The following is a 26,274-nucleotide window of genomic DNA, read 5'->3' as shown; positions in this document are numbered from 1 at the left end:
TGCCCGCAGCGTTGTAGTATGTATTTTGCATTGCTGGCTGGGGACATGCTTCCCCTGATTCCCCACAGGGAGGAGGAGAACCTTGTCTTGCTCCACCATGACAGTGCTCCCCATAGCCCTGTGCCTCCAAGCAACTAACTCATCGCAGCAGAGAGAGCTCAAACTGGCGGCAGTGTCAGCCTGCATTAACCGAAGAGAGGATGCGGAGCGAGTTGCTACAAGAGTTCTGTTTATCCTTTTGGCCATAAAAATTCCACCGTTGTGGAGGCTTACAATCCCATCCAATAATGGATTTTCTGCCCCTCACCCCCCAATTCTGTTTTGATTGCAAAGTTCTGCTGTCTAAGATCACCTTGCCTAAGCAAGAACTGGCTTGCAGTAAATAAAGCAATAAATACTTCACGTCAACAGAACAAGTGACTTGACCCATGATGATTTCTGCTGTCTGCCATATAGTATTTTGTGGAGATGTGTGTCTCTGCTCTCCCTGTAGCTGGGAAAGAGCGAAGAGAGACTCCATCAGCAGAAAGGACACTCTGCTTCCCCAAGCTTGTTGAAGCAGGATTTCTGCTAAAATTAAGCAGCTTTTCTTGTGTAAGGTGGGTGCAGTTCTCTGGAAAGCTGTCGTGTCTCCCACCACCTGAACTTCCAGTCTCATCTCTTGGCTTTTTTCTGCCGTGGCAACATTCCTGCTGTGCAGTCTGTTAAATATAAGCTGCGTAGTTGGAAGATAACTGAACGTTTGTTATAGCAAATGAGGCAATAAACGTCTGAGGTTATGACGGGCAGAAAAGTCAAGGTATTTATCAAATTGCCATGGGAAATAGCTTTGCCAAGCATTAAGTAATAAACTTTCAATTATCCTTTTTATACTCCTACTGCAGAATGCTTCTCAGATCAGATTTGCTTTTGTTGGTTCAAATAAGGTGAGAGGTGAAGTTGTATTTCTCTGTGAGCAGCGAGGAGATGCATGTCCCTGTACGCGCTATGTGCTCACAGCTGCGCCTTTACGGTTTTCTGTTACTCTCCTTTTTTTCCCCTTTTTTCTGATTGTTGTTCTTTTTTATTTGCCTGGGGACTTTCCCCAACCCTGGATTAACTGACCTACATGCTGATATTGAGGATTTTAGGACAATCCACTAAAAGGTTCTTAGAAAGGTACTTATCTTTAGATTTGAAAAGACGATTATACTTTGTTATTGTTGTTATCACCGTAGTATCATCCTCTGCCTGATATGAAATTCCTAGCTGTATATTGGCTTCTCTGTCATCTTCCTTGTGATAAGAGAGAAGGATTTTCCCTTCTGCTGACACCTGGTTTGACATGCTAACCATCAAAACACAAGTGATGTTTAATGTTCAACCTGTCCTTGATTTCAGTGAAAGTGGAGTTAAGCCCAGATTAACTTTTCTGTAGAAGCAGAATTTCCGTGTCAGTTGATGAGGAAAAATGCCCAAGGAAGAAAATCCTTAAAACCTCAATAGTTAAACAAAACTAAAGCTCTAAGGTAGTTGCTTAGAGCACAAAGAAATATTGGAAAGACGGTGAAAAATTCTTGCAAGCAGCTCACTGCTGAGAAAAGAAAAAGGCAAATCAGAGGTAGGAAGTAGTAGGGAACGAATAGTGAACAAGCTTAGAAATTCATTATGCCATTGTATTGTATGCCGTCAACAGTGAGTACGCACTTTAAATAGTTTATATTTTGGTCTCTTTAAATAGTTTATGTTTCCGTCTTTGTTTCTGAAAATGCAAACACAGAATAATTTCTGTAATGAAAGAGGCAAATAGACTGGTGTATTCAGCCTGGGGAGGAACTGCCTGGGAGCCAGGGCGTTACTGCAGGGGGCTGGAAGGATCTGCAAGGAGGATGGCTCCTTGCTTTTTCTGACTCTCTTGGTCTCTAAAACATGTTGCAGGCCTAGAGGGACCTTTAGTTTGATCATTTATGACTGTGCTTACGGCATTCTCTGTTCAGCACTTTTCTCCTGATCTGCTCTTAGCCAATATTTCACTGCCTACACGTAGTTATAGAATAAGGATGATAACGTAAGTTTACTCCCCAGGGGAATATGGAGATGAAGCGCTGCTGAAGTTCCCATGTGATGGGTTCTGCAGAACCACTAAATTTTGCCACTGATACATTTTCCCTACTATTAGCAACAGTAATGAAATACAGTGTTTTATACCAGAGTCTTTACGCATAAAGTTTGTGTAAAGTTCATAAGTTTACTCAGAAGAGGTCACACATAGTCAGTTGCTACTGACATACCCCAGAATCCTTTTAGCCAAAACCCAAATTTTTTTGAAACATGGAAACAAATTTTTCTCCTCTTCAGAGTTTATATTCTCCCCATCTTATTTTTATACAGCGCTGTTGTAATTTTTAAGACCTGCTATATCTGGAATCAGCTCCAGCATCTGGCTGCTTAGCCAGCAGTTCACAAACTAGCCTTGTAAAAGCAGTCTCTTTGAAAACCTGCTTGTTAAAAAGCTGGCTTCCTCACACACTTTCTAGGGTACTGAATTCCCACTGAAATCCAGTGCGTTCTTTTATACCTCCGAAATAGCTGGTGATTTCAGAAGGAGTCTGTGATGTGCTGGTTCTGTAGAATTACAACCTTAACAGCTGTAACATCACTAAAAGGCTTATTCCGGAGAAAGACCGTGTCGTAAATGAGGTGTTCAAAGACTGAAAGTTCCAGCTGCAGCTTGCTAACTGCTCCTGCTGCCAAAAATGATACTCCCTAGGAAAGTCCTACTCTCTGCACATTTATGGCTTTTCTTTTAAAATACTCAAATTGTAGAAAGCTTGAAAATAAAGGGCACCAGTAAGGATTTTTGTTGGCTTCTGAAGTGATGGAGTTTCAGATGATGAGGTCCCTGACAGATGAATGACTATAGTTAGATCTCTGAATGTTAAGGACACTGTCATACTCGTGTCTCCTCTGTCCCTCTATAGGAAGTTTTTGCCCCACCAGCCAAGGAGAGTACGGGCGGGAGGTATCTGAGGTTCACTTCAGAGTTCAGCTTATTAGATGAAATGTTGATGAAAGTGGTATCTTGCTAAAGAAGCGTGTTGGAAACTCTCAGCACACATACCTTCTGCAGCCTGTGCTCCAGCAGACAAACTTCTGGTGGAAGGCTGAGAGTGACAGACAAGGACTGCTTAGAGCATCAAGACTAAATTTGTCAAAGACAAATCCAGGAATTTAAATGTAGGAGTTGTCAGGCAAGGCATAAGGTGGGGATATATAGTAGTAAATGAGTGTTGACTATGTTTATACTATGTATCTCCACTCTGATCCTTAGGGTGCTTCCTGCAGTCCCCAAACCCTCTCCCTTTACACCCTTTGCAATCAGCATTTTTGGGTTGGGGTGAAAGCACTCCTGGACACTGTATTTGGGGTGTAGTTTGCTCTTTACCATATGTTTGTGCGTGTCCAGAAGATGCTTTCTGGACTGGGCCACTCAGGGGACCTCATCAAAAAGATGCACGCTTTGAAGCTGCCCTGTCCCATTCAGCTGGGAAATAGGAATGTAACTGCTCAGCCCAGCAAAAATTATGTCAGTCGGGCCTTATACAGAATTGCAGGTACCAAGAAAGCCCTACCAGTGAAAACTCAGGTAAGGCACTGGATGGAGTGGAAGAAGGACAGTGATAAGACTGGTTCCTGACCTTAATTTTGGTATAGTAGGGCTATAAATACCCAAGCCACTTTGTGCTTCTGGATTTTAAATGTTTGAGAAGTTTGAGCATTTAGTTATGCCTAAAAAAACCCCATAAAAAAAATAAATTGGAGTTTAGTTTTTGTGCAGAAGATTCTAGTGGCACAGTATGTTGATTTTTCTTCAAAAGGGGTTGCTTCTTCACAGCCACAAGGCTGTGGATGTTGTCTACCTAGACTTTAGTAAAGCCTTTGACACCATTTCCCACAGAATTCTCCGACAGAAACTGGCTGCCCATGGCTTGGATGGGAATACTCTTTGTTGGGTGAAAAACTGTCTGGAGGGCCGGGGCCAGAGAGTGGTGGTGAAAGGAGTTAAATCCAGTTGGCAGGTGGTCACAAGTCGTGTCTCCATGGCTCAGTACTGCGACCGGTTCTGTTTGATATCTTTATCGATGACCTGGACGAGAAGATCGAGTGCACCCTCAGGAAGTTTGCAGATGACACCAAGAGGTTAGGTTTGTTTTGCAGGATCAATGGACTGGATCAATGGGCCAAGGCCAGTGGTGTGATGTTCAACAAGGCCAAGTGCCGGGTCCTGCACTCGGGTCACAATAAACCCATGCAACGCTACAGGATTGGGGAGGAGTGGCTGGAGAGCTGCCCAGCAGAAAAGGACCTGGGGGTGTTGGTCGACAGCCGGCTGAATATGAGCCAGCAGTGTGCCCAGGGGGCCAAGAAGGCCAACAGTGTCCTGGCCTGTGTCAGGAACAGTGTGGTGAGTAGGACCAGGGAAGTGATCATCCCCCTGTACTCGGCACTGGTGAGGCCCCACCTCAAGTTCTGTGTCCAGTTTTGGGCCCCTCAACACAAGAAAGACATTGAGGTGCTGGAGCGGGTCCAGAGAAGGGCAATGGAGCTGGTGAGGGGTCTGGAGAACAAGTCTTATGAGGACTGTCTGAGGGAGCTGGGGTTGTTCAGCCTGGAGAAAAGGAGGCTGAGGGGAGACCTTCTCGCTCTGTACAACTACCTGAAAGGAGGGTGTAGCGAGGTGGAGGTCGGGCTCTTCTCCCAGGTAACAGACGATAAGACAAGAGGAAACGGCCTCAAGTTGCACCAGGGGAGGTTTAGGATGGCTATTAGGAAAAATTTTTACACTGAAAGGGTTATTAAGCATTGGAACAGGCTGCCCAGGGAAGTGGTTGAGGCACCATCCCTGGAGGTATTTAAAAGACAAGTAGATGTGGTGCTGAGGGACATCTGAGGGACATGGTTTAGTGGTGGACTTGGTGATCTTAAAGGTCTCTTCCAACCAAAATGATTCTATGATTCATATTTAAAGCAGTTTTGTGAAGTTCCAAGGGTTAATTACATATTGTTACTCTGTCTCTATAGGGCTTATTAAAATGGGTCTCCCATCTCAGCTTGGTGCTCTCAGAACACAAATTACAATTGTATCAGAGAAATACAAACCAAAAGGAAGAAAATGCAAGTTTCACTAGTTCTTATCAAAATCAGATTCCTGCCTTTTTTTTTTTTTGGCTGTATATCTAATGATAGATCCATAAAATACTTTAAAAAATAGTGGTTAATTTTAGAACTGTTTTGATCTTTTTTTTAATGCTGCTGTAAGGATTTGACTAATGAAAGTGTATTGTTTGTTTCAGAGAACAATTTCAAATTTGCATTGAGCTGAAAGGATCAATTATAAATTCCATCTCAAACTGTGAATCTTCTGATGCTTTTCTAAATGAAATCCGGTGTTGTGTCAGGGATATTTTTATCCCTTTGACACAGAAATCATGTTTTTCAGAAGCCTCGACTGCAGAAATAATGCCTTATTATACAAGAACAGAAAAGGACAAGATATTTTAAACATTTAGTGGGAAACATTCTCCCGTGGTATAAGTAGGCAAAAAAAACCCCCTTGGTCTCAGTCAAACTATACTGATATTCACTGGCTGAGCACCTGACAATAATGAGAAATATTTCAGATACCATGTTGCTCACATTCTATGCTGTTTGATAATTAATGTTCTTTGTACAGTATCAGCCCACAAACCCATTCAGCTTGACAGATTCGTGAGAACACTTTTTGTAATTTTCAGAGTCGTTTGAATCTCCTGATCTTAATAGTGACACGTAGTCATATGCAAAAAATTTTGAAAATAGCCATATTACTGCTTTGGATGGGAGCGGGACCTTTTCTGGAGAAAGTTTTATTGATGGCCAAATTTGGCATGTTTCATAAATAAGATGCAGAATTTACGTTATTTTTTACTTCTACAGACAGAGACATTTTTTCCTGGCTTAACATGTGCATGAAATAAGATTATGTGCAATAAGTAGATTTCAGTAGAATCACATCTTATGGCTTGGTATATCCTTCCTTTGATCATGCGAGTAGAAAAAAAGCGTCATTTGCTATCATGAAAAACAAAAAAAACAATTCCACAGGTTGTTGCAAGTTGTTCTACCTAAATGAGAAACATCTGTAAAGAGGGCTAAATGTCAAAGTGTACACTGTGCCAGAAGAGTATACGATGTTAAATGTGTTATTTAGCCTGCAAAGATTTTACTTCTACAATACTGAAGCTGCTTTTGAATTTAATGGACACAGTATCAAAGTTCGCTTGATGTTTCAGATGCTCAACATCAAATTTGTGTGAGAATCTAGACCACTAAAGTAATAGTCTTTTGCGCTCTCTAGTGCACATAGTGTTGCTATTGATAAAGTCTTAACACTGACCTTAGATGAAACTTTGGAGTAAGAGGACAGATATAATGGTTTCTATTTTCTCATTTTTCTGATATCCCTGAATAGGTGTTTAACACGCATAGACGGAGTACAAAGCTATTCTGTTGATGCCAGCATGACCAGAATTTTACCCACCATCGTTACTCTTATTGCAATCAGTATATTCCAGGAATCACTGGGCTATTACTCAGCATGTGATGTTGTCTTTGCTGCCAAGATTTTATCTCAGAAGACACACAGATGGCATGTTTCTGCATATAAACACAAAGTAAAAAGTGCTGGAGCAGCCTAAAACATGCTTTTCCTGTGAGAGTTAGGTCTTGCACACAGGACTCAGCGACTCTGCCTCTCCTTTGCAGGATCAGGGTGAGATTCTAGACCAGGTGAAATGTTTATTCTGGCCCACAATCGAATTTATTACCTGGCAGCCTGTGCGTTGCTCAGCAGCTATAAAGCATGAAGAGCACACTTGGGAAATGCTTTGCCATCTTCTGTCCCTGCTGTCAGGACATTATGGAAACACGACTGTGTTTTCCTTATGGCAGAAGTTGTAAAATAGCTTGGGTGGCCTGTCTTCATCTGCTTCATAGTGATATTTATTCAAATGCAGAAGAACAGAACATTTCACAACTTGCTATTTATGGCCTGATGAAATCCTGTGCCTGCCATAGCCGTGCATTCTGTCTGTTTTCCCCATTTTCAGCGCTGTGTAAGAATTACATTTCATAGGTGTTTGGCTGCTAATAGGAGGATAAAATCTCAGAAATCCATGATGATTGATCAAAAAGGTTCAAGATTATGATTAAAACCCTGAAGACTCGTTGAGACTTTGACCCTTGATATCACACTTGTTTTCAAATTTTAAACTTTATTTTTTTCAAGAGAGGGATCTTCTGAGGCACTGAAAACTGATGTTGATGATGATGATAACATGAGCTGGAGAAAATAAGTCTTTATATTTTCTTGCACAGAATGACAGGCCATCACTCCTGGGGAAGAAGTGGCTTGCTGCTTTGTTACTTTGTCCTAAAAATAATTCACATTTCTTTAACCCAGAGGAGCACCAAAGTGCTCTCCAGCATACGTGTATTTATTTTCTTCTTATGAGGTGAAGAAAGCTGCTATTTTATAGCATCAAAACTGAAAATTGGTTTGAAACAGACAATATGGTAGAGGAAAATTTATTAGCCAGAAAATTTATTAACCAGAAAATGTAATTCCCTATATTGGGAGTTAAGTGAAGGGCAATGGCATTTCCACCTGTGAGTGGGTAGGACTTAGTTTCATAGCATAATTCCTATTGCATCTAGGGTCTTTTTTGCTATTATTTAATCTTACCTTTCCTTTCCATGGAGAGTCATTAGAAGTTAGTAAAATATCAAGAAGATAAACAAACAAAATTCCATTTAAAATTACTGACAGTCATTATTCTGATGTTCATACACGAAGTCCCTACATCAAACTTTTGGATCCATTTCTAAATTCTGTGATTTATTTTTCTGTTTGAGGTATATAGTCTGTAGGTCAAAGTTGCATTTAGATGCCTATTAATAGTTTTTTTGTTGAATATGTATATAATTAAAAATTCTATTTCCTTTAAGGGTATTGTTTTGAGTTGTGTTTTGGAGAACAGTGAAATCTAGCAATTTAAAATTTAGAGTTTCAAATGCATCTTAGGTGTCTAAAGATACGTGTGGATGTCTAGTGGTATTTCTGAGAGGCAGGTAGCTAGTTCTTGATCAATACCCACTTTTCCAGAAGTGGGATTTGTCATCTGTCCTTAGGAATTTTACAGCAGAGATAAGCACTGAGATTCCCCTGCTGATGTGTGGAGAGAAAGGGGGTGACTCATTTCGGTGTAAAATGGATGTAGAAAACTGGGTCACAGGAATCTCTTTCTAAAGGTGTCTACTTTTTTTTCTCTTTGCTAGACAAGCAGCCCATATGTAGAGTAGACAATGTATATACGTAATATAGGTGAGACGAATTTCAGCTGGAGAATGGGATACATTCCCACATTGAGACACCTACATTTTGTTGTCAGTGCTCCGAGTGTTTAAGCTTCCATTACAGCCAAAAAAGATGCAGTCGCTAAAGTCTAAATCAGTTCAGCCTAGGTGACTGTTTCAGGCTAAGTTCAATAATTTTCTAGGCTTTATTTGTCTGCAGACTTCAGAGGGAAGATTTGGTTGCCTAACCATAAGTGTATGATGCCATTTGAGATGCTTTAGGATGTCTCATCTGGTATTCAGCTGCTGCTTCAAAAGGAAACAGGACTCCCCTACATCGTGGGTAAACTGCTGTTTGCGACTAGATGTCTTATTTTATACCTTAGGGGGTACAAAATGACACTAGATCACTATGTTTAGGCATTAGAATTTCTCCCTAGGTGTCTAATTGCTGGCGAAAATAGAGCTTTAATACGTTCATATCTTGTGTCATGGGTGAAAATAGCAGTGGTTTGACTTTCTGGCTATGCATCTGCGTCTGCAAGATGTCCAAAATTACCCTTTTCCCAAAGTATCTTACATTGGTATAAATATTTGCAGGGGTCAAAATATAAGGCAAAAATGCCATTGCTCCTAAGAAGGCAGTACGAAGATCTTGGAGGCTCTCTGTTTATCACATCCTGTTTATTTTCAGATGAAATTTGAAATGTTTGCTTGCACAACGAGCTAGTGTCTAAAATTCAGAGTGAGATGCAAACATGCATCCCCACAGGTCCATCATCATTGCCATTGTAAATTCTGGAAACAAAATTATGCTTCTAACAAAAGCCATGCAGAATTTTTAAAACACCTAGATCCTATACAACAGAGGTAAAATGAGGTCATAAGAAATCCAAGAAATTTGCTGGGTTTTGTTCATGTTTCATTAAGCTGCATATAGCACTGAGTGCATTGTAAGTTCTCCTAATGTTAGAATCATAGAATCATAGAATTGCCTAGGGTGGAAGGGACCTTTCAGATCATCTAGTCCAACCACCAACTGAACTCTGACAAAAACCATTACTAAGACATATCTCTAAGCATTATGCCTACCCATCTTTTAAATACCTGCAGGGATGGTGCCTCAACCACTTCCCTGGGCAGCCTGTTCCAATGCTTAATAATCCTTTCAGTGTAAGAATTTTTCCTAATATCCAGTCTAAACCTCCCCTGGTGCAACTTGAGGCCATTTCCTCTTGTCCTATTGCCTATCACTTGGGAGAAGAGTATGTTCTACATATTGATTGTATTTCTAATACAAAAATTAAAAAGAACGGGGCTTAAGCATTTGATTGTGGGACACCAGGAATGATTCATCTGTTACCAAGAATCAAGCTAGGAAAAACACACAGGAACAATGCAGGCAGTTGTGCTAAATATGCACAGGGAACACCCCTCTGAACAGAGAAGTTCACATGACGGGGACTTTCATTTAGATTCTTATGTACCTATTTTTTTTATAACCGTATTGTTAACTACATTCGCTTGACTTCAATTTGATGCACACCTCACTTTCTTGTTTGGAGACTGAGGAAAAGCTCTCTGCTTGTTTTAATATAGATGCTTGATCTGTGCCTGACAGTCATGTCACGTCTTGCTCCAGAAACTGTTAGTGCCTCTCCTAAACTGAGTCTTCATTCTTAAGAGATTTTGAATGTTGTCTGTGAGATATGTAAGTACAAGGAGCTCAAAATTTATCAGGGTCAGGATTTGGAGGCTAGTCCTCTATAGAGAAATCTGTTATTTAGGAAATAATATCAATAATTTTTGAGATGACACCTTATATCAAACCAGTAAGAAGCAATGATCTGTTAAGTTCTGATGTGCCAGTGGAAATCTGAATAGTATTGTTTTTCCGGTTGTCATAAAACTCAAAAATTGGGCCGTGTCTCATCCTTGTTTGCTAAAGATTCCTTCTCCAGAATAGAAGTGTTTAATCCAAAATGCTGTCCAGTTTCTGCTTGGACGATGAAATTTCCTCTGCTCATTGACAACCCCTCTGGTTCTGACTAGGTGTTTTATTCCTACTGAATTCCTGGCCTGGAGTACATGAAGTTGTTTTGTTCTGATTTTTAGCGCAGCAGCTCTGGGCGCGATGGTGCAATTGTAGAGTTGTACAAGATATTTTTGGTGATATGTATTTTCATCAAGATATTGTTGTTCCTGAAATTGTATTGTATTAGTGAAATGGGAGGAAAATAATCAAAATGACACCTTTGCTGGCTGCAAATTGGTCACATTGAGTACATGGTGTTGGGTACATCACTTCATTTTGCTGAGATTATCCCACAAGATATGAAAAGGTCTAGCAGGAAACATTATAATTTCTTTTTTTTCAGGCAGTTACACATTTACATCTGTTTTTTTTTTTTTTCTGAAACTGTATGAAAATATCCATCTGGACCAATGGATACCGAGTAGTTATCTTCATACAGTGTATTTTTATTCCTTGCGTATCTAATGTCCTAAAAACATGAGAAGACATGAGAAAGAGCAGTAGTAAACTTTCTGTCCTTACTGAAATGACAAAGCAGGACTTTAAGATGGGAAAGCCACATAGCTGGGGGAATTCCTCCATAATTTCCAAATTTGCAATATTTTGGCTTGGGAAGAGTTCCTGTGTGATAGTTTCCTAGAATCTTTTCCCATGTTGTGTCTATTTGAGTATAAATGTTTATATGGGAAGTCTTGGAGTTTCTATAAAATTACAGTATTTGGTGTGTTCACAGTCTGGTTCTGGGTGCTGATTGAAATTGTGTGTCTGCATTACCTAAAACAATGAAAAATTAAATAGGGTTCTGAGATAGATAACCAGCTGTAATCTCGCAAACTAGTAAATGCAGTCACCACTGTTATATTGTAAATAGCCCGGTACCCAGAACACGGTTAGTACCGCTGTATGTCAGTGATGAAGAATGACAATGAAATGTTCCTTATTTTTTCTAAGTATTTCTGCAATATGCCATACACTGCCCCCGTGGACACAGAGATTTGACAAAGGATGTTTAAAAAACAAACAAACAAACAAACAAAACAGGCAAAAAAAATATTTTACTTGTCAGGAACAGTAGTCTGACAACAAAATTAGGGAAGATGGCTGGGTGGAAGGAGAGCCTCACCAGGTGTTTTGAAGATGTGATTTTCTTACAGCCTCACCCTTACAAAGCCTCCAGATTTCTGTACCCGATGGTGTTTCTCATGTGAATGACCATATGAAATTTCTTCTACCACTACATTGTTTGCCTAACTTTCTTCCGTGAGTTGCTAGAGATTGGCTACTAAGCAAGGAAGAACCAAGTATGGGTTTGCTACGTGTGTTTCTGTATTGCCCTCATTCTCCAGTGACTGTTAGAGGAACTGCTGCCCATAATCTTTATATTTTGCAATAGTGTTGGTGTTTTAATTAGAAGATTATAATGCCTTTGATGTAACTGCTCTCTGCCTCAGCTTTTGGAGTGATCATGAGGGTAAAACTCTGCTGCTCCTAGCTTTGCTGTTGGCATCTTCTGACAGGGTTGTCCTGTGCATAGTCTTGTCTGTGTGGGAAGAGTTAGGAGAGAGCTTAGACACTTGCCTAGATCACAAAAATATTGAAGAAGTCTTTAACACTTTGCTTATAAGGCACTCATTTATAGATGAAAAGGAAGTCTGTACATAACAGGCCTTTCCATTAGTTGTAAAGATGATCAGTTACCACAAAAGGCCCCAGTAACCATTTGGGACAAAAATTTAATTTCTTCCACTACTTCATTATTAACCCCATTGAAGACCATGAAGGAGGACACTGCTCATAAGCTTTCAAGACTTGCTCTGTGCTTACAATGTCAGGACAACAGCTCTGGTCTCCAGGAAGAGCCAGCCATCAGCGCAGCTAAAGTTCTCTAGAAAGAAGCGTGGCCTCAGAAGCCCCATTTGAAAGGGGAAAGTTTCTCCGCTGCCCACGCCTCAGCAGGTGATTGTCTCCTGGGTGTAGAGAGCTGTTAGTAACACATTTCTGTCTGATTTTGGCAAGAAGCATCTCCTCCTGCCATCTGCTTAGACCTTACAAGATGAGGGGTATGTCTAAATGGTGGTCTCTATAACTTCAGGGTATTGGGTACCTTGCTTGCCTCAAAACAGCCTGGCTGAGCCCTGGTGGCAGTGTAAATTTTGGCAGCATGTAATTCATTACAGGCTGCAAAAGGACTGCAGAAAGAGGGTGGTTTTCTGTTGTGTTGCTACCATCAGACTGTTACCTGCACCAGAATGTGTAATTTGTTGCTGGTTTGTAAACATCTGCAGCGTGCTGTGGGCATTGAGTCTGCTCACACTTAACCAGGGCTAGGAAAGCAGAACTTCAAGGGTCACAGCGGTGGAGTGGCAGGGTGGTGGTGCCTCAGCAACTGCCTTTTGTGAAAGCTCTCTGTTTGTGTTGCCCAAGTTTGTGTGGCTGGAAGTAGTCGGGCACAGGCAAAGAGGATTTCAGGGAAATAAATAACCTTGAGTTGGATATATTTATCTTGTTAGCATATCTCCTTCCTCTTCAGGCACTGTTTACTTTATACGTGCTCAAGTAAGTGTGTTAATGACAAGACCGATGCCAACATTCAGATGCTTTGGAGAACCAATGATTTGAACCATGTGATGGGTTGCCAGTGCCCACAGCTCTCCAAAGGGAAATCCAGCTCCCTGTCCAAATGAACGTCAAGAGCTCAACATCTATCCTGCAAGTCCTCACTCATTAGGCACGGGTCATTAGCTCCATGAGATGACCAAGCAGCACACTTGCAGTATGACAGGTTTTCAGGCAAAACTTGAGGGACAGGTGTGCTGAAGCTAGAATAAGAGCCAAGGCCTCCAGGAGAAAATACGGCCCTTCTATGAGGCAAACTTTGTAGCTGTGTAGAGCCATCTTTCTGGTGAAGTTTACCTAGGTGCTGGCCTGAATTTGAGAAAGAAATGCTTTTCCTGTCATTTTGATAGACCCTGCTAGCCTCGTTTTATTCAGCAGCTGTACCTCAGGCTCTGCTGTGATGGCTCCATGTCTAGCAGTGGCTCACTTGGTCCTCTCTTTTTTTGTCACCAAGCAATGCCATGACAAATAAGTCAGCCTTTTCCTCTGTTTGTAAACTGCTTAATTTAGCTCTTGCTCTACAGCAAAACCTGGTGCAGTTATTTATATCAACATGGCCCCAAGCACTTAAAACAAGTCAACATTCTGATTATGGCTCTGCATATTTTATTGCCTATATTTAAATCATACTGCTCTAAATTGGCACCTGTTCCTCTACTATCGCATTCCAGTTTAATAGTTGCTGCCTGTCCAAAGAGCCATCATGATGGAAAATGGTCTACAGATTATTTACTTTCAGTAGTCAGTGTTCCTTGGAATAAACATTTGTTTCAAAGTTTGAGTGCAATTTGTTAAATATTTTACAGCTGAGGATGGCCATAACATTTGTGGGTGTGTGAGCCTGAAATTAAAGCATCATGCTGTATTAATTTCTGTATTGCAAATATTCCCTCTTCCAGTAGTACCAAGACCCTAGTTCTGCTGATGCTGCTCTGATGGTCTATGTCAAGTTCTCTCACCAATATCCTTATCTTCTCCCCACGCTGTCCCAGCCTGTGAGTATTTCTGGTGATAATAATCCAAATCACAACTGCTTGTCAAACTTTCAATGCTCTGAGCTCTTGTCTTGCCCAGCATGTGACGATACAACACTGCTTGCTGTGCTGTTCTCTTTTGCCCCATCACTGCAAACAGACAACAGCTCTGTACGAGCGTCAGTAGCTCTGCTGATTCCACATGAAACCTTAATGCAGCTGCTGACAATGTTTACTTTGGTAGCAATTTCAGAAAATTTGATTACATAAAAAGGGCTGTGTTAAAAGCCTTTAACTTGACCAAAACTTGGATCAAGAGATCAAGACATCAGAGAACCTGACTTGCTAAATACACACATATTTTCTTGAACCAGCAGAGTCCTCGCTTTTTTCCTGGGTTCCCTTATCTCCTTTATAACAGATCTTCTGAAATCTGAAAAAGGGAAGAAACTTCTAAAAATTCCAGGTTCATTCCCTGAGCACGTCTGTCCTGAGCACTGCAAGAGACAGAAGTGGTTTTGTAGATCAGTGTCTGATCATAACATGATGCATGTGTGTTAAGTAAGGAGAGAATGGAGACTCCACAGCCAATATTATCTTTGTCATTTCCTCTCTTCTGAATGCCGAACACCTTTCAGTCCAGTCATACTCTGAATACTGATCCCAGCTAGGTGTCTACATCTGTATTATAAAAGGCAAAATATTGTAGGGAAAAAAAAGGCAAAATGTAGTATCACTAAGTTTTGAGTATTTGTTTGTTGGTTTGTTTGTTTTACTTTAGCCTTTATAAACATATAAGGCAATAATATCTTTACAGATACACACATTTTTCCTCTCTCACCCTTTTCATGTGTGATTCTGCAGACACATTCAAAATCCTGTTTATATGTGCAATTTTGATACGAATGACATTCATCTAACCAGATGCGGACTTCGCTCATATGGCTACGTCCAAGCAAGTGACCTTCAGCTCCCTTAGTAGTCAGCACAGAAGTAGTTGTCAATGGCCACATGAATCTTGTTGAATGTATTTGCTAGATCTCTATTCACTATAGCGTGACTCTAAAAACCTCATGCATCTGAAGGCATTTCTAGTTAGTGAGATGAATCTCATGGACAAGTGTCTGCGATTAAAATTTTTCATGAACAAGGATAATCAGTGAGACGAACGTAAATTATGTGCTTACTTAGAATGTTCTCAGAACATCTAAAGTCTGGAACTTGTCTGAGTGAAACTCTGGAGTGAATTTGATCAGGCAAAATGCAATATAAGCATTTAAAATCTGACAAAGACAGCTGAGTTTACACTGGAGTTTGACAGTGCCATGAAATTTTTCATGACCAGAAATGGAAATGCAGTCAGAACAGTCCCAAAAACCATATAATCCGTTAGCTTTTCACTGTCATAGCTGTCACTAGTTCATTAGCTGCCATTAGTCAGTAGCATCATGGTGACATTAAAGTTCCTCTGTTATGTACTTGGATTCTTTGCTGATGTCTCTGTTGACATGTCGGTTTGTGCTCAAAAGCAGTTAGCTCCTTTACAGATGCATCAGGCAGCCACGTGGCTCTTACAAGAGGATGCATCTCATCCATCTTCTTACATGTCCTTTCCAGCACTACAGCACCTGATGCTGGAACCTTTCCAAGGAGGATCTCGGTCAACTGCCTGTCATGTCCAGGTGTGACCTGGAACACAGAATTGAGCTTTAGGTGTTGCTAATAATTCGAATGAGGTCAAATATACTCCCAAGGACTTAGTATAGATCGATGTCCATGCAGTCTGGATATCTGTCATGTATGAACTTGCGTAGAACTTAAAAAAAAAACCATACATATATATATATATATACACACACACATCTTGAGGGATCTTTTGTGAGTACAGGAAAATAATATGTGATATGTGTCCTAAAGAGCTCAAATTTCCTGTATGAAACCAACTTTTTTGTTGGTTGGCCCAGACTGAGAAGAATATAACTCCTTTTATTGGTGAGAGGAGCACAGTCAAATGTGAGAATGGTGGATAATTCTGAGTGTCCAAAATAGGCTTCAAATAACTTGCTGCTTTTTGATGCATTTTGTGTTTCTAAGACTGACAGTGGGAATATCAGAAAAAAAAAAGATTCAGATGAATGAATGATGGGAATAAGTCTCAAAAGCTGCTCAGGATTGAAGACGAAGCAGTTCTTAGGAGTCTGGAGTTTTAGCTCTCAGTTGTACATAGAACTTTAAAACCTCTTTTTCTTTTGAAGGTCATAAAGAAGAAATACAAGTTGGGGAAGGAAGAGGTAGGGAAGGGGTGAAAGAGAGAGGATTATGTAGCAGTGGGAAGCTAGTCCAGGAGAAAATTTGTATTATCTCTTTTTTCCTTCTGTTTTGCTCTCCCTCCTCTTCTGTCTGAATTTTCCCTGCTGTTTCATTTTGTGCACAATACCAACAGCAGGTTATTACTAACTGTTGTAAGCAGATAGTGATTTGTGCTGAGCTGAACTCAGACTGGTGTCCTGATAGGCACGTGCTAACAGAGGACAAATTGAGGTTGTTCTTCCTTTTTTTTTTGAGTGGTCTGACCTAAATTTGCACAGCTGTGTTCACATTTAATCCTGCCTAATAGCTCAAAGGCTTTATATCTCATAAGAGCAGCCTACTGGCACCTGACATGTATTCTGGCCCTCGTTCAGTTCTGCCCTACAAATCCTCTGGCATAACCTGGTGTTTTTGTTTTTTTTCCCTGGTAGATTTATTCCTTCATCTAAATACCCTTGAAATGACCAGTCTATGACGGGTATAATCTAGATCATTGCTTTTCAAGCTTCTTGGATTTGGAGACCTGGGCAAATTCTCAAATATGTATTAGTCCCACAAACAGAATGTGAGACAAATTGAAGTTGTTGACTTGTTTTCCTAAGTGACTTTCTCTGGATCCCTTCTGTACGCTCTATTTTCGCTCGTGACTATGTAGACCATATATCTGAAGCTACTGATCTAGACTGAAGGTCCTCAACTGTGAGGTGCAACTGGTTTGACTCATAACACTAATTTTGTTGCTGGAGGTTGAATGGGTATCTACCCCTAGTGAACTTGGCACCACTGGTACTCTGAGAATTCCAGCTGTGCTGGCAAAAGGCAAAACACAGTGGCGTTCGTAAGTGCAAAAAAAAAAATACATAAAATAAAACATCTCCTTTCTTATTTGCTCCACTCTGAATACTCTCTGGGTTATGAGTAATTTTTTAAAGGATCATTTATTATTTGTCTTCTGTGTCTCTAACTCATACCATTTGGGTGGTAGCAATCAACGAACCTTGGTAAAAGTGATTAATGGTGTGGCACGCTTTATGAACATATGTCTAATACATTTGACAAAATTGTGAATATTGATTTCCCTGAGAATACTAAGCAGTAAATTGTTATTTTTTAATTTTTTTTTTTTTAATATTGGAAGATTATTTTCAGGGCTTGCAGCCAAACTGAGTTAGCTCTTTAGAATATAAAAAAAAATATGTGTCTTTAATATTTTGAACAAGGCTAAATGCTTATGCAGTGGAAAAAAAAAAGTTTAATGAATATAATTGAATAAAACTATGTGCCTGGCATTATTTTTCACCTGTAACACAAGTGTTTAATTTGCTTACATATTGAAGAAAAAATTCAAAGGTTTGCAATGGACTGGAAACCTAGAAACCTTAGCAAAATAGCTGCAAGGGATTATTGTTATCTTGTGCTGTGATAGTATCTCATTCTGTGAACTATACTGGGTAATGTTAGAGGAATGTAGACTGGAGATCTTACAAAATAATCCCTGATACTTACATGACTAAACAGAGCATTACAAGGTTTCTCATGCCCAAGAATAACATGATTTCTGAAGAAGACTTAGACTCATAGAATGGTCTTGAATGCTTCCAGGGATGGGGCATACACAACTTCCCTGGGCAACCTGGGGCAGTGTCTCTCCACCCTCACAGTAAACAGTTTCTTCCTAATATCTAATCTAAATCTACACACTTTCGGTTTAAAACCATTACCTCTTTATCTATCGCTACACTCCCTGATAAAAAGTCCCTCCCCATCTTTCCTGTAGGTCCCGTTTAGGTACTGAAAGGGGGCCTCTTCTCCAGGCTGAACAATCCCAACTCTCTCAGCCTGTCCTCACAGCAGAGGGGCTCCAGACCTCTGGGCATCTTCGTGGTCTCCTCTGGATCCACTCCAACAGGTCCATGTCCTTCTTATGGTGGGGGGCTCCAGAGCTGGATGCAGTACTCCAGGTGGGATCTCACCAGAGTGGAGTAGAGGAGCAGAATCCCCTCCCTTACCCTGCTGGACACACTTCTCTTGATGCAGCCAAGGATATGGTTGGCTTTGTGGGGTGCAAGCACGAATTGTTAAGCTTCTCATCAACTAATACTCATAAGTCCTTCTCCTCAGGGCTGCTATCAATCCATTCTCTATCCAGTCGGCGTTTGTGTTTGTTTGGGATTACCCTGACCCACGTGAAGGACCTTGCACTTGACTTTGTTGAACATCATGAGGTTTGTACAGGCCCACTTCTCAATCCTGTCCAGGTCCCTCTGGATGGTATCCCTTCCCTCCAGCGTGTCGACCTCTCCACATGGCTTGGTGTCATCAGCAAACTCACTGAGGCTGCACTTGATCCCACCATCAATGTTGCCAACAAAGATGTTAAACAGCACTGGTCCCAGTGCCGACCCCAGAGGATTGCCACTCGTCACTGGTCACTACTTGAGACTGAAGTCTTAAATGGTAATACAAAAACAGACAAACAAAACAAACAGAAAAATTACAAAAAAGCAGTGACCCAGAAGTTGTGGATTTTGTAAGTTCATTTAGAAAACAAACTAACAAGCCTTCTGGTTGATTTCTAGATTGTGTATGTGCATCATCTATTCAAATTTTATTGCATATATTCCTTTCTTTCAACTTCATCGCATACTGTTCGAGTGAGGCCAAATATTGAATGACATGATAGCTGTTTTCCACTGAGTGTAGATATTTTGTTTTATCAATGTGATGAAGTTCTGGTACTTGAATGTGAGAAACTGAATATTAGTCAGAGGTTTTTTGTTACTGTTAAAGCTGTGGCAAAAGGTGAGTCTTGAGGGACCACATCCTTCATTAACTTTCCATGAGTCAAGATAAATGCTCTAGCTTGTTGCTGTGCTATAGTAAGATGAAAGGTCTAACTCGACAAGTCAAAGGAACATAAACCCATGCTTGAATCACTTTGCTAAAGTATAAACATTATCTCTGGTGGCTTCCTCAGGGTTGACGCAAGTCTCAGAAAAAATGAAGTTTTATAATAATTCAAGTAAAAAGTTTACATTTCAGTAATTATGTAGCCTCTGCAGTGCTGGGAAACAAAAAAAAAATGTTTTAGGAAAAGAAGAGGTATTCTGAATAAAATTCAATGCCACCTCTACCCTAGAATAGTCTAAAAATATATTACTCATGGGAGATCCAGGTTCTAGGCCCTGTAATGTCAGCGATTTCTACAAAGAAACGGTAAAATGTAAAATATTATAACTACTTATTTAATAGTTTTTCTTAACAAGCCTTGTCATTGATTTGTAACTTTAGTATTATATTTAGATTGGCTCCTTTTAAAAGTATAAAGGAGATATCTTGCTGTCACCTAAAATCTTAGAAGAGAATTACTGGCTTAATTTATTTTAATAAAATGAGATGTTAACTTTTGAAATCATTGTTTTGCTGAAGACCTCACCTCTCCCATTTTACTGATGCACTGGCAGAAAAAAATGACAGATTCTGTAAACTGGAGAACGGTTAATGACAGTGTTGTAGTGTAGAAAGGACTTACTGACATTTGTGACTGCTTTCACTCAAGCAATTAATGTATGCTCAGAATCCAGATAATGTATGCCCAGAAGTCCATTGAGGTGCAATCACTGCCCTAAGAACCCGGATCCACACTGGGATGAACACTGGAACAATTTAATTAATAAAGTAAAACAACCAGAAAAAAGAGACTTGGCCTAACGAATGTCCTTTTTCTCCTAATGTTTTAGTCTCAGAGTGTATTTGTGTGTGTTTATAGTCCTCCTTTTACTTTATTCCTCTGTTCCTTACTTAGAATTTTACAGTAGGTGAAGTAATCTGGGGAGAAGAGAATAAGGTTATCTCGCTGTGACTTTATTCTACACACTTAACCAAGGAATTATTAATAAATAAATAAATAAATAAAATGCCCAGCCACCAACAAACACCAGCTTCTGAAGAAATTCACAATAAAATAAAAGATGCTTTAAAAGCACTAAGGACAGTGGTGCTATCCTGGAGATAGTATGTGCTGTGTTTCCTGAGAGGCAGCTTTATTCTCCTAAATGAATGTTTCTATGTTTATGAGTCATTGCCCTTTATCACAGTTTGTTTTGTTCTTTTGTCCTTGGTGGTGTTGCGTTGTTTTTTTTTTTTCTTTTCTTTTTTTCTGGCTTCTGTGATGGAGATGGACAAGAATGGTGAATGTCTACTTTATTTTTAACTCAGATTAAATTACACAAATGCTAGAAAGTTCATGGACTGTCAGAGTATGTAGAGTCCTTATTTCCACCCTGCTCTGTCCCCATATCACCTTCCTTTACTCCCTTCGGTTGGGTGGATGCTGATTGCTATCTCAGCAGGGAATTGTCAGACTCATTTTTAACTTCAAGGTGTTTAACAGTTGTGTGTGTGTGGTATGTAACCAACTAATCACCTGCTGTCAGAGGGCTCGGTCAGTTGACTGTGTCTCTAAAATGTCATTAGCACAAATACTGTGAGTCAAAAAGATTGCAGAGAGCAATGGAGGATAAAGATGAATAAAGCTATTGCACTTTGGCCAGTATCCAATGTTGAACAATCTCCAATCCAGAAGATATCTCCACTGACAACAATGGAGATGTGGGGCGTAAAATCAAGCCTTCCTTTAAAAATGCAAGTGAGACAGTCTCCAATCTTTAAACACATTGATTTTCATAGGGCTTTATTTGTATAAAGGATTTTTGATCTTCAGTTCGTGTCTCCTTGCTACAAGCAAAATGACAATTGAAATTGACTGTCTCTTGCTAGGACACCAACGCTTGTTGGAAGGACAAACTGCCAAAGCTGTGGTCTGACTCGTAACACTGGTGCATGTAGGACAGCACAGCACAACCAGTGACAATGGCAGCACTTTATGAAGCAATCCAGTGCTTTTGAGCGATGAGAATGTTCATGCGGACTGCTTTTACAGAAGCATATGGCCAAAACACTTCCCATGTTAATTTAGTAGCTTCACATGGCTGTTTATTAGTGTTGTCTTCAGTTCTCTTCTGCAAAATGCAAAGAGATTGACTTAAAAATAGACATTTCAGAAAAAAAACAATGTACTAAAGCCTTCCCAAGAATCACCTCTATTTTTCTTTGAACTGCTTATTAGATAAATTGATGATACTTCAATACTGGCAACATTCCCTATTGGCAACATTCCCTATTGTGTTTACAATACTGATGTAAGGGCATCCTTCACTTCAGTGTTATTTTTACTGACTATTCCTCTATTTACATGCCAAGGTTGTCTGACAGAGTGATCACTGAGCAAGGGGTGGTCAGAGGTCCTTCACAAGTCCTGGATTTTGAAGGGGTGTGGTCAGGTTCCTTTAAGGAGGCACTTGGTAGAGTACCAAAAAAATTTGTGCATCATTTTAAGCACTTGTGTGTTCTTGATCCAGGGGTTCCTGCAACTGTTTTGTCAAATTTCATAGCTTCTTTCATTGAAGCATGATGCCCATGTCTCTGAGTAGGTTTTCTTTGAACCTTGTTAAGTGCCATGCTGATAAGGTGCAGCAGAGGCCCCTTTTAGGAATTGTTGAGGGTTCCATGAAGCTCCAGGCCCTGCTGCTGGAGGCCCTGTCTCTATCACTGCCTGATGTAGGTGTATGTGCTCTGATCCTCTGGTGCACCGGTGGGGTGGATGGAAGTCCAGCCTGGCGTAGTAACTATTTACTCTTTCATTCTGGTGATCACTGAGGGAAATAAAGTTACAGGAACAGGTTTTTCTTTTGCAGGATGATTCTTCTACATTTTTTTTGAAAAGCATGCAAAATAAAATGTAAATACAGTGAAGATTTGTGTGTTTATTCCATGTATTTAATTTTTCATTTACCCTAGCTAACCTTAGCCTCACATCATTCTTTCGATCTTTGACAACATTGGTGCTGGTCTGAACTGGTTGGGCATCCGTTCATACCTCTCCTCTTTAAACTGGTGTCTTCAAAAGCATGTATTTCCCTTTGATCCTGAGCTTTTGGTCTAGGGAAATACGCCTCAGCACAACATGCAGATTTACCCAGAGGCAATTCTCCCAATTAACACCCTCCTCAAGGCTAAATAACCTGTCAGAGTATTGCTTTGTGGTATTGTGTGGTTGTCTCTTGGCTTCCCACACATGGTCTCCTTTGCTTTGATACTGTACACTCAGACAAGACTATCACACACATAAGCAGGTCGATATGTGATATACGAGACTTATAAACGGTATACAACTGCAGAAAGGCAAAGCAAGAAAGGATTAGTCTCATTCCCGTTCAAATGGAAGGGAAAAAAAAAGAAAAAAAAAAAGGAAAAAAAAAAGAATAGTACATTGTCAAGTGATAATGTTTGGGTTTACCTTCACTGCTCCTAAATCATGGCCTGACACAAGTTAATGTAGAGTTCCTTACCTTGGAAGTATATCAGATGGGTAACTTAGCAATTGTTCTAATTTTCTTTCTCACAGTTATTGACAAATATTAGATGTATTACATACATTTTAGGTCCCATTCTTGTCATTCCAGAGTCAACATCTGCAATGTTTGTTTTTGAGGAGCGTGAATGAAAAATCAACAACCTTTTAACTTTGGAATGAGGTCTTTTTGAAAAATAGTAGTGCTTGAGAGGATAGCCAGAAAGAAACCCCATAGTTTAAAATAATGGGTGTAATAAGCCAGTCAGTTGGAAAATTACTAATCAGGACTGAGCATTAAGACTTATCAGAAAGCTACAGCCTAATGCTTATCTGAGGAATTCATGTATCAAACCCCTCTTCATTCCTGCTTCATTGGAGAAAATGAACAAATCTTTGAGTGCCATGGAAATTAGTGGTTATCAAATATGGAGAAATTCTCCCCTTTGCAGTCTGAGCTGGATGTCCCCTTAAAGCCCCCCGTGTCTCAGACAGGTAATTATTAATAGCCCTGTCATGGGTCTTCCTCAGATATTGCACTTGACTGCTGTCAAACAGCTACCAAAATCGTGCTTATTAACTTATTAATTAAACAAATCTGATCTCCGTTTTCTCAGTGATGCTATAGGCCATTTCCAGACAGCTTGCAGATTGCCTGGAGTAGACTTGCAGGGAGAAAAGGAGGAAAAGGTAATAGAAAATTCAAAATCTGTCCAAAAGCTGTAAAAGCCCTTAGCTTGCCTCTGCTGCTATGAGGGAATTGCTAAGGGTTTGCACTGGTGTATTAAATATTGCTGGATTGGAAATTTATTTTTGCAAAGCTTCCTTGAGTAAGGTATGACCTCCTGAGATCCCTTCCAACCTGAATTATTCTGTGATTCAATGAACGTATGAGTTATTATCTGTAAACGGCTGTAATGCTTCAAAATCTTGATCTGACTGTTGTGGCCTATTAGGTGCTTTGATTGTCAGCATTTTCCTTAGAAGAATCTCTTCCATTCATTAATCTTTAAATTATTCACATTCCCACAGAAGCTTCCCTTCCGGGACTTTAGTTAAGTCATAAGAAGGGTCAAAAGCAAGAGGATTCTGAATTCTGCTCTCATCTGCCTAGGGTTTATGTCTTTTTGGCTTATGCTTTTACAGAAATGAGCTGCGCTGACCCTGGATATCTGCCATTTGGTAAAATGGGAATAAAAAAATCAATTTCCCGTACAAGAGAAGCAAGAGAGTTAATTAAAATTTGCTCTGAGATTCTTCCACATAATATGTTATTTACTTTTTGCTTCTTATACTTTCCATAATATTATCATTCTGTCCTTAGGCTCAATTAGGCTTTTTACCTCTCTTAATTACTGCTTTGATCTGGCTTTTAGCAAGTCTTCCTGAAGATGGAGCCCAATGATGTTATTGGAAAGATTCCAGTTGATTGCAGTTGATTTCAATCTTTGCATGAACCCCGAGATGACGAATAAAATGTAGTAATCTATCCATGGATTTGTTAAGCAAAATACTTTAAATGTTTATAATGCCTCTATATATGTGTTCTTTAGGTGATGACCTGAAAAAATCATGTCTGAGGTCCAGGGAACGGTCGAGTTTTCTGTGGAGCTACACAAATTCCATAATGTGGACCTCTTCCAGAGAGGGTGAGTTGACATTTCCATTAATTTGCATCCGATTACAGAGGAGTAGTTTATAGAAAAGAGTTAAACTACAAAACAGGTTCTTTTCTGCCAAATGCAGTTATATTTTATGCAATCTCTGGGGCAGGGAAGGATGTCATTGGGCTTTCATTGCTGTCAAGGAAGATCAATGTACATCACTTTCACTATAAAGTCAGACTGACTGACTTGTTTTTGTAATACCATGTTGTAATGATCCAAATTATTTTAAGTATCTGTTTTGATATAAGCACGATAGCTGCTTTAAATGCTTTTGGACTGGTGTTGAGCCTCTGCTAAACGACAGCTGTGTTGAACCATCATGAAAACATGTTAATTTTAGGGTCATAAATCTAATGACAACATTCTTTTAACGAATTTTAGCTGAATCTTACCATTTCAGAAGGGAACATGAATACTCATGTTTGCCTGAAGCTCTGGTTCTGCTGGCCGTAATGTTTCTTTCACATCCCTGTAAGTTAGAAAAACATGTACAACTTACCGAAACTTTTGCCCCTATTCTTTTACACCTCTCTTCCCAATAGCTTTTATAGCAACCTAGTGGCCGTGAAGTGCAGCAGCCTAACCACATGTGAGTTGTTACTCTGTTTGCGTATTGGACCCTACAGTGTTTTCCAGTGAGGAAAAGACAAGGTACTGAAACACTTTTTGAGGAGATCAGAAGACCCAGATGGGTCAAAAGAATGTACTTAATGGACAGTAGTGGGTCTAGCGGAATATTATTTTCTTCCATCTATGAGGACTGATGTGTACAGTACACTAGATGTTCTCTTTCGAGCCTTAGCTTTGCACAGGGGTGGTTCACAGCTGATTTGTCCATCTTGAGAACCATTTCAAGCAAGAAAACTATGGAATTGTTTCAGGTATTGGGATAGATTAAGTAGAGCCATTCCTACCTGTGCACGGGCTTTTTGTTAATTGCTTTCACTGTGAGGAACTACGTGGAAAAGATGCTGTGAAGTTGAATGAAGGAAACATTTTGTTTTAACAGCTGACATCTGTCATTCTGTTCTTGTCTCCAAGTGCATATCCACCAGCTTTATGTTAGAAAGCACTCTGACTATACCAAGTACTGTGTTAAATAGGAAAATAAAAAAAAAAATCCTCTGTGCTTGAGGTGTTTGGTTTATCTGAGTTATAAAAGAAATCTGCTGTGTATTCCTGTCCTTATGACCTTAGAAGACAGTCCTAGCTATAGATTTTTTTCTTGGCTTCTGACAATCAGGGTAATGTCTTTGATCTTCCTCACATTTGAAAATCCACACCCATCTGTGAGTTCAGTGATTTTTTTGCACTTAGACAGTAGGATGTTCAAAGGTTAGCTAGGAATATTCCCACTTCTCATGTTACTGTGTGACGAGCTGCCTGCTTTTTGTCATATCGGTCTGCTTTTGCATTCAATAATGTCTGTAAAATGCTTTCTTTGGCTTTGACAGTCAGATCAGATCTCTGGTGTGGGGGTAAACCTAGCACTAAGACAGATAATATATTCTGCTGTCACACTAATGAGTTCCTAATTACCCTTGCTTTTTTCCCCACTGGTGCTTACCTGGCTTTACTGATTAATATTCCAAACACATGGTACTATAGGTTATACTGCATTAATTTGTTTACAGTAATTTTTCTTTCTATATATACTGCATAGTATTAAGTCTGCTTTCCTTCCATAGTTTTAACCTTTGCATTTCCAACAAAATCCTTTATTGTGTCTCATGTTTGCTGATCGCTATCCTCTGCCTGGCTTCATCTACGCAGCAGCCCCTATCACTATAGCATGAATATGTGAAGAAAAGGGGTAAATAACTTGTCCAATTTCATTTTAAGTTGGGCATATTTTTCATTTTTTACCCTGTTACCATTGTTGATATT

General features: G+C 39.9%; 1 protein-coding gene across 3 annotated transcripts in view; it reads left to right on the top strand.

The window, feature by feature from the left end:
- FAM135B (family with sequence similarity 135 member B) overlaps positions 1–26,274 on the top strand; it is a 223,913-nt gene that overhangs the window by 41,906 nt on the left and 155,733 nt on the right. For all 3 annotated transcript variants that reach the window (XM_063327583.1, XM_063327582.1, XM_063327585.1), the window contains exon 2: positions 24,274–24,369. In XM_063327583.1, the coding sequence (XP_063183653.1) occupies positions 24,293–24,369 (77 nt within the window). In that variant the 5' untranslated portion in view covers positions 24,274–24,292. The remainder of the gene's footprint in view (positions 1–24,273; positions 24,370–26,274) is intronic.

The sequence above is a fragment of the Chroicocephalus ridibundus genome, chromosome 2 (assembly GCF_963924245.1).
Source record: "Chroicocephalus ridibundus chromosome 2, bChrRid1.1, whole genome shotgun sequence".
Classification (NCBI taxonomy): domain Eukaryota; kingdom Metazoa; phylum Chordata; class Aves; order Charadriiformes; family Laridae; genus Chroicocephalus; species Chroicocephalus ridibundus.
Note: the sequence above shows the minus strand (reverse complement) of the source record. Positions and strands in the feature narration are given on the sequence as shown.